This window comes from Heliangelus exortis, chromosome 1 (assembly GCF_036169615.1).
Source record: "Heliangelus exortis chromosome 1, bHelExo1.hap1, whole genome shotgun sequence".
Lineage (NCBI taxonomy): Eukaryota > Metazoa > Chordata > Aves > Apodiformes > Trochilidae > Heliangelus > Heliangelus exortis.
In genome coordinates, this window is record NC_092422.1 from 84,538,424 (window position 1) to 84,552,660 (window position 14,237).

General features: G+C 36.3%; 1 protein-coding gene across 3 annotated transcripts in view; it reads left to right on the forward strand.

Moving 5' to 3' along the window:
• Positions 1–14,237, forward strand: part of USP9X (ubiquitin specific peptidase 9 X-linked) — a 100,705-nt gene that overhangs the window by 13,785 nt on the left and 72,683 nt on the right. For all 3 annotated transcript variants that reach the window (XR_011727218.1, XM_071751106.1, XM_071751117.1), the window contains exons 2-4: positions 11,013–11,266; positions 13,056–13,201; positions 13,504–13,583. Coding sequence is in view for 2 of the 3 variants with exons in the window: in XM_071751106.1 (XP_071607207.1) it covers positions 11,171–11,266; positions 13,056–13,201; positions 13,504–13,583 (322 nt within the window). In the remaining variant the exon portion in view is untranslated. The remainder of the gene's footprint in view (positions 1–11,012; positions 11,267–13,055; positions 13,202–13,503; positions 13,584–14,237) is intronic.

Below are 14,237 nucleotides of genomic sequence, written 5' to 3' on the forward strand. Positions count from 1 at the left end.
AAGAAAACAGAAAGGAATATCCATTGCTAAAAATGGAATTGAAGGAACTTCTGAAGTGGTGAAGCAACTTAGTTTTTTCCTTTAAATGTGACACTCATGTGGATGCCTCAACATTTGTTTGTTTTTGTCAACCCAAATGTGAATATTGCAGACTTCTAATGGCAAATCTGAACAAAATGAAAAAACCCACAGTCTTTGCAGTGAAAGGATGTAATGTGTAGACAAATGAAATTGGTAGGCACAAGGTACTGTGAAGTGTAGTATTGGTGACATTTGTCTCACAAAGATTAAATAAAACTGAGACTGGCAGCCTTTTACAAAAAAAAAATCATTGCCTTGTTTTAATTTGCTTTAATAGGTGCTGCTCAACGTATAAACATAAATGTAATAGTTCCTATGTTAGCGGAACTGCAGAAAAGGTTATATGCTAAATTCTGATTTTATTTGGTTTGGTTTAGCATTACCTTGTAGAAGCTAGTACACTTCTGGGACTCTATACCTTGAGCTCTTACTTCTAAAAAAACTAGAATTCAGTAAATAAAGTGTTTACTGCTCTTTCTCTGGCATGATGGAACGCCTTTTAAGAGCCTTTTGCTGAAGTGCTTTTTTGGCTGTGTTTTTTAATGTTGAAGACTTACCCATATTCTTTCTTGTGCATAGCTTGTAGTGATTTTTTCTTTATATCCTTCCATTACTGATTTTATTTCATACCTATTAAACCAAGACCTTCTTCCCCATTTAGTTCTGTATTTTGTCAATGTATTATGTCTGCTGCCTGCTTTAATTTCCAGTCCAAAACCATAAAAATGTTGCTGTACTTAGTTCCTCACACCTGAGATGATGTAGTTTTTAACCCCTTTCAGTGGGAGAATTGTAGTGGATGGAAATACTTCACTGTTACCTGGTGTTTTGGGAATGCCTTCAGCATCACATCTTTTGGCTTGTTACAAAGAATAATGTTACTGAATGTATTATTTTTTATGGTTTAAAAGTTATGTTTAAGATGGTTTCTGTGTATGGATGTTATTTTTAATTGAAAGTGTATATATATATATATATAGTTGGTAGTGGTATCATCTGGTTTTCTTAGCTCTGTGCTATTTCAAACAGCCAAGAAATGTTTTCTTGCATGACTAGCCAAAGATTTGCAAAACACACATTTTAGATTATTGGTTCTCTTCTTGAAGTCTACTCCTTATAAGCTCTTAGCATGCAATAATACCTCTATTTATAACTCCAGGTTTCAGAACTGGAAGGGAAATATTATGTAATGTGTTGACAATTGTGTACCTCTTCTAAAAAGTTATAGGTCAGGTCCTCACTGCTTTACTCATTTTGTTTATGTGCTTGATCGACAATTACTGCTTTTTTGAATAGAAAATGTTATTTACAAATACAGTTCAAATAGCACTTGCCTGCTGGCTTCTCCATTCTGTTTCTCCTTTGATAGACCCAAAAGTTGAAAAGAGTGGGAATAGCAGTGTTAAAAGGACATCTTTATTCCCTAACTGCAAGGGAATAAGATAAATAGTAGTTGGAAACCCCAGAACAACCAGGCAGCCCTGGAAGTGGATGGTATCTGGTTTTCTGTTCTCTGTCCAGTCTTGTAATGGGTTCAGATGGGGCAGCTAGTTGGTGTGAAGGGTATCTTTGTTGCTACTTACTTATTTCCTGGACATTGAACACTGTAATTCACAAATTTCTTTTCAATTCTGTAACCAAAATTACATGCTGCTTTTAAAAAGGCAAAAGTCCTGACATTTATTCTTGCTACAAGCATGAAGTTTGGGTGTTCACATGCAGCTGCTTTTCTACAGCAACCATGCAAATTTTTTCTGTATATCCTTTTTCTAGGTGGATGACTTAGCACTTGGCTATATCAGTGCATGTTTTATTGTGCCAGTCTTATCAGAAGATCCGTGTTTGTGACATGTTCTCATTGTTTACTCCCATTAGTTTGTGTGCCATGAGCAAAATTTATTAGTAACTGTATAGTTTTGTCTATGTTATTGGCAATATGGGAATGAGAATCAATGAAGGGTTTGGTTAAAAATGCTGTTTGTTGATATTGTGTTAATAATTCCAGTTTCAGTCAGTGGAGATTTTTAAAATTTTTTTTTTAATTACTGTAAATTGAATCAGCCAAGTATATAAAAGTGCAGTACAGAAATTCAGGTAGTCTCTAACATCTTTCAAACAATGAAGAAAAGTATTAAATTGATGGTTTTTATTAGGCTGTAGGAAGTTGCATTAGTGGCTTTGAGTTTCACTAAAGGAGTTTATGTCCGAAGGTGGTAGTTTGATTTCTTCTCCTCATTCTCTTTACTGCCCCCCTCCTGCCCTCTCACTCTTCTATGCTATATCCTCTTTTTCAAGATTTAGTAGAAGTTGTCTGTAGATTTCTCTGGATTTTTTTATCATATCTTAAAACTTTAATGTAGGTTATCTGGGTTTTCTGGTTTTCAAATGTTTAGTATAAAATGTTTTTCCTATATTTCTATATTTAAATAATAGTTTTTATTATGTTAGAAATATTGGAAATTAAATTTTTGTTATGACATTGATGCATCTCTTGTGTTTAGATTCAGGGCAGAAGTGTTACCCAATATCATGGTACAAGAGGCTGAAATAACAGTTAATTAGTTACATGGTCATAGCTAGGATGTTTTAAGTGAGTATTGAATGATAAACATACCTGTGTAGTAAGAAACGTGTATTAGCTAAAAAATAAGGATAATCGAGTAGAATAAGTCTGGAGAGCACATATTAAAGGAATTGCTTGAACAGTTTAAGGATTCATAAATTTTTTTTTTTTTTTTTTAGCATATTGCAGTATGTTTATCCTAAACTAGATTTTGTTTTAAGCGCAAGAAAAATAAGGTGTCTTTTTCTACCTGCAGTAGTATACAAACCTGTATGTTCTCCTGGAAAAGCTTTAAAGACTCATTCCACTCAGAAGCTGAACCTGTTGCTATCACTGTCCAGTTGTTTTCTGAACCACTACTATATATCATTATAACCAATAAAAATGAAAACTTCCAGTGCCAGTACAGAAATATAGTTTATATCTCTCTGCTCTTATGAAGGATATTAATTGACAAGAATTGTAGGCTGTCTTGTGCATATCTTCCTGCAAAGATAACACAGAGATGAACAGTTGCTGTGTACTTAGTGTCTGGTCTGTTGTCTCAGACTTAGTAACACATCTCATTCTATACATTCCCAAAATTTTTCATTCCGGTTTTATAGTGTGCTTCAGCAGCTAACATGAAGCCATTGATATCTCAGTGCTCAGAATTTTTCACATTTCCTGTATTCCCTGGTGCTTTGCTGTAAAATTTAATGTCTTGCTAAGAAAAGCCTTTGTTACTTAAGTGAAATTAGGCCTATAATTTTACCTGCAATACTGAGAATGTATTTTGATTTCCCCCATTGACTTTTCAGCGTGCAATAACAATGCTCTTTATGGCAAAATGGCAGAGCAGTCAACTTGAATATGAAGTAAGATTGAAAGTTAATTATCCCTTTTAAAAATGAAGTAAGGTTTAATCTTTTTTATAAAGTCTTAATAGCATAACCTTTTGCAATTATTAGAATTTGGATTAATGCTTTAAGGAGCAAACAGGGTTCTTAAATTGTTCTGGACAGTGAACTCGGCTTTGTAGCTTGGAGAGGTGTAACTACATTATCCATTTTAGAACTGGATGAATGCCTTGAAGTATCTGAAATGGCCATGACTAAACTACAGGTTTTAATAATCAGAAATAAGAAATCAAGAGTGTTTAAACAGTCTTCAATGGAAATTTGACACGAATCACATGAAGTAATGATAAGTAGACATGATATAATAATAATTGCTCCATGGGACAGATTATAAACGGCAAATGTATTCCTTTTAATCTAGATTACTGTTTAAATATGAGCATTAAAACGTGATTTGTCCTTGCTTACAGTGTTTTGCTGCTGCTTGTAAAGGAATGAGCTTGCAGTTGGACCTGAAATACCAACTCAGTCCTAATTGGATGTATTGCCAAGGACACATTTTTTGGGGTTGCAGAAGGGCTGTCAGCATCCTGGGTAAATAAACTGCAGCATAATTGGAAAAAAGTGTAACATTGTGTTGCTTAGCAGCATGAGATTGAATCTAACTCTGTCTGAAAAAGTGTACATACTAAAGTTTTTCGTTCTGATTTTTCTTTAAGGTTGTTTCCTGTTGTAGTTTGTTTTTTAATACACAGTGAAAGAAAGTCTTGCCCACTTCTTTGCATATTTGTTGTGAATTCAAGAAAAAGGCTGCATAGTATGTGAAAGTCATAGTTTAAAACACTTAAGCAATTTTAAAAATAGATGTTGGCATTTTCCAAGTAGAACTAACTTACCAAGTTTGCTTTTCTGAGGTTATAGTGCATGCATTTACTGGTGGGTTTTTAAAATTCACTTTGTTCTGTTCTTGGAAAGTTTTTTTGCTTGGGTTTTTTTTTTTTTTATGTCATGACCAAAATTCTCGTTTCCTTACCTAAGCCCTCACAGTAGTCAGCTACTTACCAGTGTCTTGAATGTAGTTTTTTAATCACTTGGAAATGTTTAAAACAAAAATTGAAATAATGGAATTTTCAGGGCTGTAAATTTTATGTTCCTTGTTTTTCTGTCATTGATATATGTTTAATATCATTGTGGATACAGTTTCATACCTGTTGAACCAGTGTAACTCCTACTGAAAGGTCATCAGAAAGAAGGAAGGGTCATAGTGGGTGAGAGACTCAGTCTTTCATCTGTGATTGCAGCCTGCAATGTATGCCTAAAGAAAAGCATGGCACCAAGGCCACTGCTCACTGAGGGGAACACTGTTAATTGTCTGATTTAACATTTGCTGGTTTTATATGTAAGGCATTGACTGCTTACTTTTCTTGGTGCTGTGACTTTGACATTCTTCTCTATTTACTGTCATGTGCACGGAACACTTCTCTTTCAGAACAGGAATTGAAATTGACTTTTCTGTTTGGTATCTAGATCTAAATGTATGATCTGAAGACCTGACCTGTTGTTACATTATCTGGGAACAAGTGTCATATACCTTAGGTAACCAGTAGTACACTATCTAACTGTTAAATGTCCCAAGAATTAGTTGGCAAGTGAATGGCTTTCTAAAAGAGACTTGTTGTTTCTGCCCAGTTCCTTTTCAGGGCCTGACTTTCGAGGATTATTGCCTTGAACTAAGACAGGCCTTTGAGTCTTGTAAAGGATTTCCTTGGGTTTTTTGAAGTGAAGTCTCTTGGGAAGTTACTCCATGTGGAAACAAATGAGACACTGCAAAACATTTGGTGGAAGGGGGTCGTCTTTAGCCGGAGAAGCCTGCAGAGAGACTTCCAGTCACTTGAAAAAGTGTTTGCATAAATTTTCTTAATGTTCCAGAAGCTCATGCTGCCAAGTGTCTTAAATTCAGATGTATGATGAGGAAAGATGGATGAAAAAGATTTCCTGAAGTAACTTATTTCTCAGAATAGTTTTAGTTTGTAACAATTCGTTACTCAAAATCTGTCTTTTACTGTATCACTTGGAAATATATTGCTTTGAAATAATGTGTGGAGCCTTATGCAGTTAACTAAGTCCCATATACATTCACTTCTTTACTAGGAGAAGGACTCCAATTTATCTGCCTTTTAATATGAACTATTTGAAATAACCTTTTACCTGATTACTGCTTATTAGATGTTTTTTAAAACATTGGAAGTTAGACACTTCTTGCTCTTCTGAATAGTTTTTCATTAGTAACTGAATACGTATCAGCTTTAGTGCATGTCACTGTTAATCAGCAAATAGCTGGGACCACCAGTTTTCTATTCTTGTGATAGAAATAATTTCTTTCTTCCAGAAAAAGAAAAAAGGCACAGAGAAGAAAGAAAATTATAAATGTGTGGGGGTGTGTATAGTTTTTAACTATTGAATTAGGTCAGTGTTACAGTTTTGGAGGAGGTGTTTCTTGATGAGAAGGCGTTTTGATTGAAATAAAGTAATAGGGTAGAAGGTTAGCTTCTCGAGTGTAGAATATTTAGACTAGAATCCTGTCATAACTCTTGTGATGAATGATTGTTACTTAGGATTTTAAGAAGGCAGTTCCTATGAAACAAGTCTGATACCTTTCAACCTAAAATTTGTGTTGCTGCAGTTAAGCTTTTTTGGAGTACAACATTTAAGATGAAAAGCACATTTGTGAGATCATGTAAATATAGGCACATCAGTCTTTAGATAGTACTGGGGGGAAACGTTTCTTAGCATAGCTGTATGGTTTTTAGGAAGTTCTGTTGCTACATGTTCAGTAGACTAGTATCCTGACATGCATTGTCACGGCACTGCAAAGGAGATTTTGTGGCATATATCCTCACTTACATATAACCAGAACTTTATTTAAAGGAAAAATAGGCCTGTGCCTCTAAATGGGGCTTAGGTATTGCACATGAATTAAAAATTGTGTTTTGAGGTCTTCTCTCATCTGTCACCTTGCATTTGCTTTTTTCTGAGATGCTGTATTACAAAGTAGCTAGTTCAGGAGAAAGGCTGTATGTATTGGGGTATTCCAGTTATTTTGAGAAGATGACTTCAAGAAACTCGGATGAAAGATGTTCTTGAAGTTAACTGTATTAAGAGAATTAGGGATGTTCTTTCATAGCCTTTTATTTGCTGATAAATGTTGTCCTGTAACAGAGTAATATGTACATACTTGCTTCTTACCTGACACTGCCCAGGAACCGACATCTGATGTTGCATCTCCTGGCTTTTGAAGAGGTGCTTGATTACTTTTCTCCCCCAAACAAAATAAACCTGTTCCACCACACAGACACAAGGCTGCTGAGTGTGGAAGCTGAAATGAGGCTCAAATGTGCAGCTGTATTGATTGCTTGAGCTTGGAAGTCAAAGCCTCTCCTGAAGGGCAGCACATGTCTCTAGCATCTTCTGCACAGCCTGTTGGTGCTCTGTCAGAATGCTACTTGTAGTGGGTGGTATCTTCTAAACGGAGAGCATGTGGAGTCACAATCATGTAGTTGTCTTTTCCTGGTGTTACTAAAATTACAAGGAGTCCTGTGAAGCAAAAGCTGACTTTCACTTATAGTTTAATGTGGATCACTGTGATCTAAGGGGTTGGCAAAAACATGGCGAATAGGAATTTGCTCAGTTGGCAATCAAGGGAATGTCAGTGGTATCCATTTGACTCAGTCTTTATAGCCTCATGATCTTTTGATCAAGTGTCCAGTTCTGGGACCTGAAACATACAAAGGACATGGAGCTGTTGGAGTGGATCCCGAGGAGAGCCATGAAGATAATCAGAGGGCTGGAGCACCTCTCCTATGAAGACAGACTGAGAGAGTTGGGGTTGTTCAGCCTGGAGGAGAAAAGGCTCTGTGGAGATGTTACAGCAGCCTTCTAGTAAAGCTGGGGAGGGACTTCTTACAAGGGCATGTAGTGGGATATGACAAGGTTTCAAATCGAAAGGGGGTAGATCTAGATTTGATATGAGAAAGAAATTTCTTAACTGTCAGAGTAGTGACACACTAGTGATATACAACTTGCCCAGGGTAGTTGTGGCTGCCCCTTCCCAGGAGGTATTCAAAACCAGATTGAATGGGTCTTGGAGTAACCTGGTTTCATGGATAGTGTCTCTGCCCATGGCAGGTGGGTTGGAACTAGTTAATCTTTAAGGTCCCTTTCAACTCAAAACTCTTCTGTAATTAACAGTGGAGTACTTTGTCATTTAATAGGCATCTCTCTCCATCTTGATACTGTCAAAACATCCATTGAAAGCTTTGGGTAAAGGTGATAATTTTTTTAAAATGACTTAATGTGTTGAATCCAAAATCATCAGATATAGTAGAAATGAAATGTATGTAAGAATAATTATATTTAGACTCTTAGAATTCATCTGGATACAGGCAGTTTGAATTGTTTCTGTTGGCCTTTCTGTATGCTCAAATGTGTTACTGCATCCGTTCACATTTATTTATAAATAATCAAACAAATTATTAAGAGATGTAAAGGCTATTCTTGAGCTGAGCCAAACTGCCTTGGTGAATTTTAATTCTTAAAAATAGGAATTTGATGGTCTGTATTAAAGAAGTAATGGGAATTGGAGATCTCATGGTTAATCAGTTCCAGAGAGATTAAAGCAGTAGTGTTCTAAAACATAAACGTTTAAATCAGTGGCTGAAAACAAACCTACTCCCTTCTAATGCTATTTAATATGCATAAATTGGATGATGATTTGTGCTTTTGAAAAGTGTTTGTATTTTCTCTGATTAGAAGACAGATACCTGAACAAGAATACTTGCAATTTAGAACATGTGGGTACTCCAAGGACTGTGTATTGGAGCTGGAGTGTTTTTAGTTAGCTGAAGCATAATTTGAAGTTGCCGTTTTATCTGAGAACATCACACAAATGGGAGGGGGGAGAAGTGATGAACTCACATGAGAAGTTGGCCATGTCTTACACAATGGGCAAGCCAAGTGAACTCTTCTTGGAACCCTGAAATACACTTTTATGGGAATATAATTTAAGTAATATACACACAGTATCATGATGAGACTCTTAAGCAAACAGTCAGTAAAAAAGGCTAGATGTATCTTTGTCTCACTTTGTCTTAATGTAAATATTTCGTATTTACCAGTGCCTACAAAATCTTGTGCATTTTTGCCACACAGGTTTTATTCTATGAATCTACAAGATTTTCAATGAGATATTTCAATAGCAGTTCTCTTGTGTCTGGTTAAATTAAGTCACTTGCCTTGAGCAAGAATGAATTGTCAGGAATGCTTCTCCCAGACCGTTCAGCTAAGCACAGAGACTAAATCTGAGGGTACATCTGCACACTAGTGTGAATCAGTCCAACAGGAGAGATGCAGTTTGTCCATGACAGGTGTTATGATGAGTACTCTGGCCTTGCAGTACACCCATTTAGGTAATTAAAGAAACTGAAAAATATTCACAGTCTTTTTAAGTTTGGTTGACTGGTGTTCTTTCCTTTAGTGCTTTTAACTGGCTCGCTTCCTGATGGTTCAGCCAAAACCATTAGAATAAGAAAGATAAAAATGAAGCAGCTCACACTTCATCAAAGCTATTGTGGAACCACAGCTGCCAGTGGTCACTTCTTTATGCAGTTTAAGCCAATTTATATTGGGAATACTACTGGCAGGAGCTGTTTCACCCTTTTTCTGCTTCTTTTCTACCTCACTCATTGTGCCAACACAAGCTTTTTGTGGCTGTATTTTGAACCAGACCTGTTAAGAAAGAAAGGTGGTGATTCAGGAAGGTTTATTGTGGTGGTAGTTGGTTTAGGGCTGTTGAGAAGTACAATTTAGGTTGGCAGCAGTTTGATTTCTTTGGTTTATGCAAGTTCCTAGAAACCTCAATCAGGTAGTAGAGGGGAATTGAGGCATTGAACTATGTGTGTGTGTGTATATATGTATACACACAAATATATCTAAACGTATATATAGGTATAGAGGTGTGTGTGCGTCTGTATATATATATATATATATGGCAGAAAACTAAATCCTGCAAGTACTTTCTACCTAGTGATCTTTCTAAAGATCAGTAGAAAACAAATAGGGGATTTTTTTAAAAAGAGCACCAATTAAAATAAGTTAATTGTTTAAATGGCATTTAACAAATTAGTCTTCCTAAAGAAAATTTTAGTTGGTAATGTCTTTGTTCTGGATTTAGGAGGCTTACTAAGCGCTATGAATTATAAAGGGTAGGAATGGATTACAAGTGACTGTTCTCAAAGAATACAGCTTTGCTCAAAGGTGAACACTCTTTTAGTACCAGCATTAGAGAGCTGCAAACCTGTTGGTGCTGTTAATGCTGGAAACTGGGAAGGGGACAAATAGTGTATTGAGTGAAAATTTTTATTGTGTATGTAACAGCTTGCAGATTTGCTCAATCTATGGGAGGATTTTAAAGTGTCATGGAGAAGGATAGCAGCATTGAAAATTAATGTGAGATGAGATGCCATAATGAAAAATATATTTAGTGTTACAATAGAAATTAAACTCTAACTTGTTAACCTGATGATTTTGCAAGTTGAATCAGAAATTTAACACTGCCAGATGAATCGTAATGAAAGCTCTTACAATGCCTTCTATCATCCTGCTTGGCTTTTGAACTTCCTGAGTACTGTTGTTAGTTTATGTGATTCTTGGAAGTCTTTGTTGCTCTGGAAAATTCTTTTGTCTTCTGTGGTTATGTAGTGCCCTGTGATATGGAGTGGAATTGCTTTTACAGCTTCTTATTTCTGTATTTAACACAATGAGGCTGAAATGCATAATAGTTGGTATATCATGATTACAAGATCAAAAAGTACATCTCATGTCAGAATTTTCTTTATATAATGCAGTAAAATACTTGATGCAGATGTGATGGGTTTTGTAGTGGGCCTGAAAGGGCAGTGGGCCCAGGCTTTCAAGGCACATGCTGGAAGAAAGGAACACAGGTGAAATGCCCTGGGTAGATACTGATGCACTAATAAGAGTTTGGCTATAGGATCTTTATTAATCTTAACTGAGGTAGAGCTCCCTCTCACACACCTGCAGTTAGACAGTGTCAGAAGAGCATTGGAAAAGATTACACATTTGGCTGTTCATCCTCTTAACCAAGTCATTTGTACATAGGACCCGGATCAAATCCTTGAATTAAAATTGAAAATCTACTGTAGCAATTTAGGCACAACAGAATCACAGTAACCAGCTGCGTTTTGGATGTTTTGGCAGTTTGTTAGTAGTTTAGAGTTAATTGTCAGTATAAATTTTACTTTGAACATTAAATTAAACATTAAATTAATGTTAAATATTTTGTATATTACATTCTTCTGATGTCAGTTGTACTCAATAAAAAGAAACATGAAGTCTAAAATAAAAGATTCTTGGTAGCAGTGTATTTTTTTTTGTGTGATGTTCTTTTCCTGGGACAGATTACATGTATATGCATATGTCATTATAGCATATTGTCTTTGTTTTTTTCCCAGGTTATGCAATGGTCTCTGCAAGATGGCATGTTCTTGAGTTGGAGCTTTTTAAGGCAAACATATGCTGGTACTTCAACTTTACTAAGTGGACTATAATTTCTTCTCTTACATCAACTACATAAGCAGACAAAATTGCAAAGATCTGCCCTGTGTCGAGTATGACAGCCACGACTCGTGGCTCTCCCGTAGGAGGGAATGATAGCCAGGGCCAGGCTCCTGATGGACAGTCCCAGCCTCCCCTCCAGCAGAATCAGGTATGGTACTAACAATCAAGTGGTCTAAAAATAAAGGAGTTAGTTCTTTAAATACAGTGTTCCTGAATTATTAGAGTTTGTATATTCCTAGAAATGTCCTGGTTAGATAAGTATTTTTGTGTGAAGTACAAGATTGTGAGGGTGTCTTCGAAGGCAGTGGTATAGTTCTTTTAAGCATATTTATTTTGCATGAGAAGCTTCCTCAGAACTGCATTGTAGACTTAGCTGCCAGAGCTAAAACTGCCAGATAAAACTAGTTTCTGAGTTCAGTTTATGCTCAGTTCTGCCAAGGCATTTTATTGATGAACTGCTTACAATTGGGTATCAGCTCTTTAAGACCAGCTTCATCTAGGTCTCTGTTCATTGTGCTGTACTTCCTGAACAACTTAGCATGCTTCTGTTAAACAGATTGCCCTGCTTTCAAAAGACCAGCAAAAAGCTTTTAAATACGACTGCATCATAATGTGATGAATCTTTCTTTTGGGGAAAAAAATGCCAGAAAAAAATGCTTTTATACTGTGCAGCCAAACACATTTAAAAGAAAAGCCAAGCTTTGTCATTTAATTTAATATGATGATTTTTGTGTAATAAGTTTAATTATTGTTACTCCTGCGAATGAGTTGTTCTTTGGACAATGTGTGGTGAGTTGACCCTTGGTTGCCAGGTAAGCCTCCATCCTGTTGTTCCCTCCCTCTAAGTGGAATGGGGGAGAGAATTGGAAGGGAATAGTGGGAAATTGTATGGGTTGAGAGAAAGGCAGTTTAATTAGTGAAAAGAGTAGAGGGCAAACAAATGATGCAAATTCAGCCACTCACCACCAAGACAATGTATGCTCACCAAGTCCGCCAGCAAGAGCTACATTGGAAAAAACCTTCCACTAATGTTTCAATGCCAAGTGTGCCACTATATGTATAATATGGAGTATATCTTTGCTCAGTTTAGTTCAGCTGGTCTGGATATGCCCCTTTCCAGCCTCTGTCTATACCCAGCCTACTTACTGCTGGGGGACAAAGTGAAGAAACATAAGGCCTTGAATCTGTGGAAAAACTATTTGCCAGCAGACAATGCACTTGCATTGTACCAATATTGGTTTGGTCACAAGTCCAAAACCCAGCACTGTACAAGGTGCTGTGAAGAAAATGAACTCCGTGTCAACTAAAAACAGTACAACGTGAAAAATGTTAGAGGTGTTGGTCCCTCCTTGTCCTCCTAACTCTTGCTGTTATGATTTGAATCTTTATTACTGTCTGTTTGTACTGTTTTGTATACAAATAAAAGTGCATCTGCAAAATGCATTGTATTTTGCATGGCCCATTAGAATGAGATGAACTAATCATGTTCTTGGAGGTTGTTTAACAGCCAGTAGTACTATTGTGTTACTCATTTTTAGGCGACTTTTCTAGAGAGTTTTTTTCATGAGCAGTTTCTTCTGTGTTGTTGATGATGTTTGTCTTTCTACCTGAAACAGTAATCCTTTTTCTAAAAGCTGGAGTGTTCATAAGGTTTTTATTTTGACCTTCTAGACAGGTGTTCTAGACAGGAGACCACTCACTGTCCTCTCTGGGAAACTGGGAAAGTAACTTCATTTTTAAATTGTCAAGACACAAAGCATACAGCACATTTTATGGTCTATTTTTTGTTAATAGATCTGAAATCAAACAATTCTATTATATTTTATGGTGGCATGTATGTACTTAGTGATTTTTTTACACAACATGAAGGTAAAATGCCAAAATAAGGTGCATACAAGTGCAGACAGTATTAAAAGTTTTTTCCATACCAACTTTAGACTTCTTCGCCTGATTCTTCCAATGAGAACTCCCCAGCAACCCCGCCTGATGAGCAGGGCCAAGGAGATGCGCCACCCCAGCTCGAAGATGAGGAGCCTGCATTTCCACACACAGACCTGGCAAAGTTGGATGACATGATCAACAGGTATTTTCTCACTTTTTTTCAGAGGATGTAAATTATTTGTGCAGACTCTTTGATAGTGAAGTCAGGATTCTTGCATCTTCACTGGATTTCTTGAAGTGCTTTTAATTGATTAGAGTTGTAAGGAGAAAGATGCTTAAGTCAGAGGTTCTTTTTTGGTGGTTGTGGTTTTTTTAATGGACTGCTTATCAGGGCCTTTTAAATATTCCTAGCCAATGTTAAAAGCATTACAAAGGGACAAGACTTCTTGATTTTTAAGAAGGAAAACTGAAATACAGGGGGTTTTGTTTTGTTTTTGAATATAGGCCTCGATGGGTTGTTCCTGTATTGCCGAAAGGGGAATTAGAAGTTCTTCTAGAAGCTGCTATCGACCTAAGTAAAAAAGGTAAGCTGAAAAAATTAGTGATTTTTGGGTCAGTGTGTAAAGTCTTATTCTTTTGCATCCCTTGTGAAGACTTAGAAATGATTATTTCTGTTACAGCCCTGGTCCTGAAGATGGTGTCAGAGTGGTATGCAGAACCTTCATAAATCAGAAATTTTAGAAAGCTGTCAATATAGTTAGAAAGTGGGTGCCTTAGCATGAGTAGGAAAGTTGAGTAAGCTTATGACAGTAAATATCTTGTTGTTCTCATCCTACTTTGTTATCAGACCTAGCGGGTTTGGTCTTTTAACAGATATTAAAACTCAGAGAATTCTGATTTTTAAAAAATGTTATTGATCTAAGTTTCCAAATGTCTTGCTATAAATTTTCAAATTTGGCACACATCCTTTTGAGATTAGGTAAAAGATGGAATTTTTAACAGTGTGACTTTAGACTTGCAATTCTACCATATTACTTGCTGAGTCTATGTATGTATTTGCTAAATTGTACTAGTCAGATGGAGAAGTTGATCATGTGTTCTGGAAAGCTCTGATGTCTTGGAGAGTTGCTTTGGTCTCCTGTTCTGGTCAGTCGTTGTTGCCCCAGTATTTAAGTAATACCAGAATCAGATCAAAAGTTTTTTGTAGGTTATTAACATGTGGTTGTGTTTCAAGAATA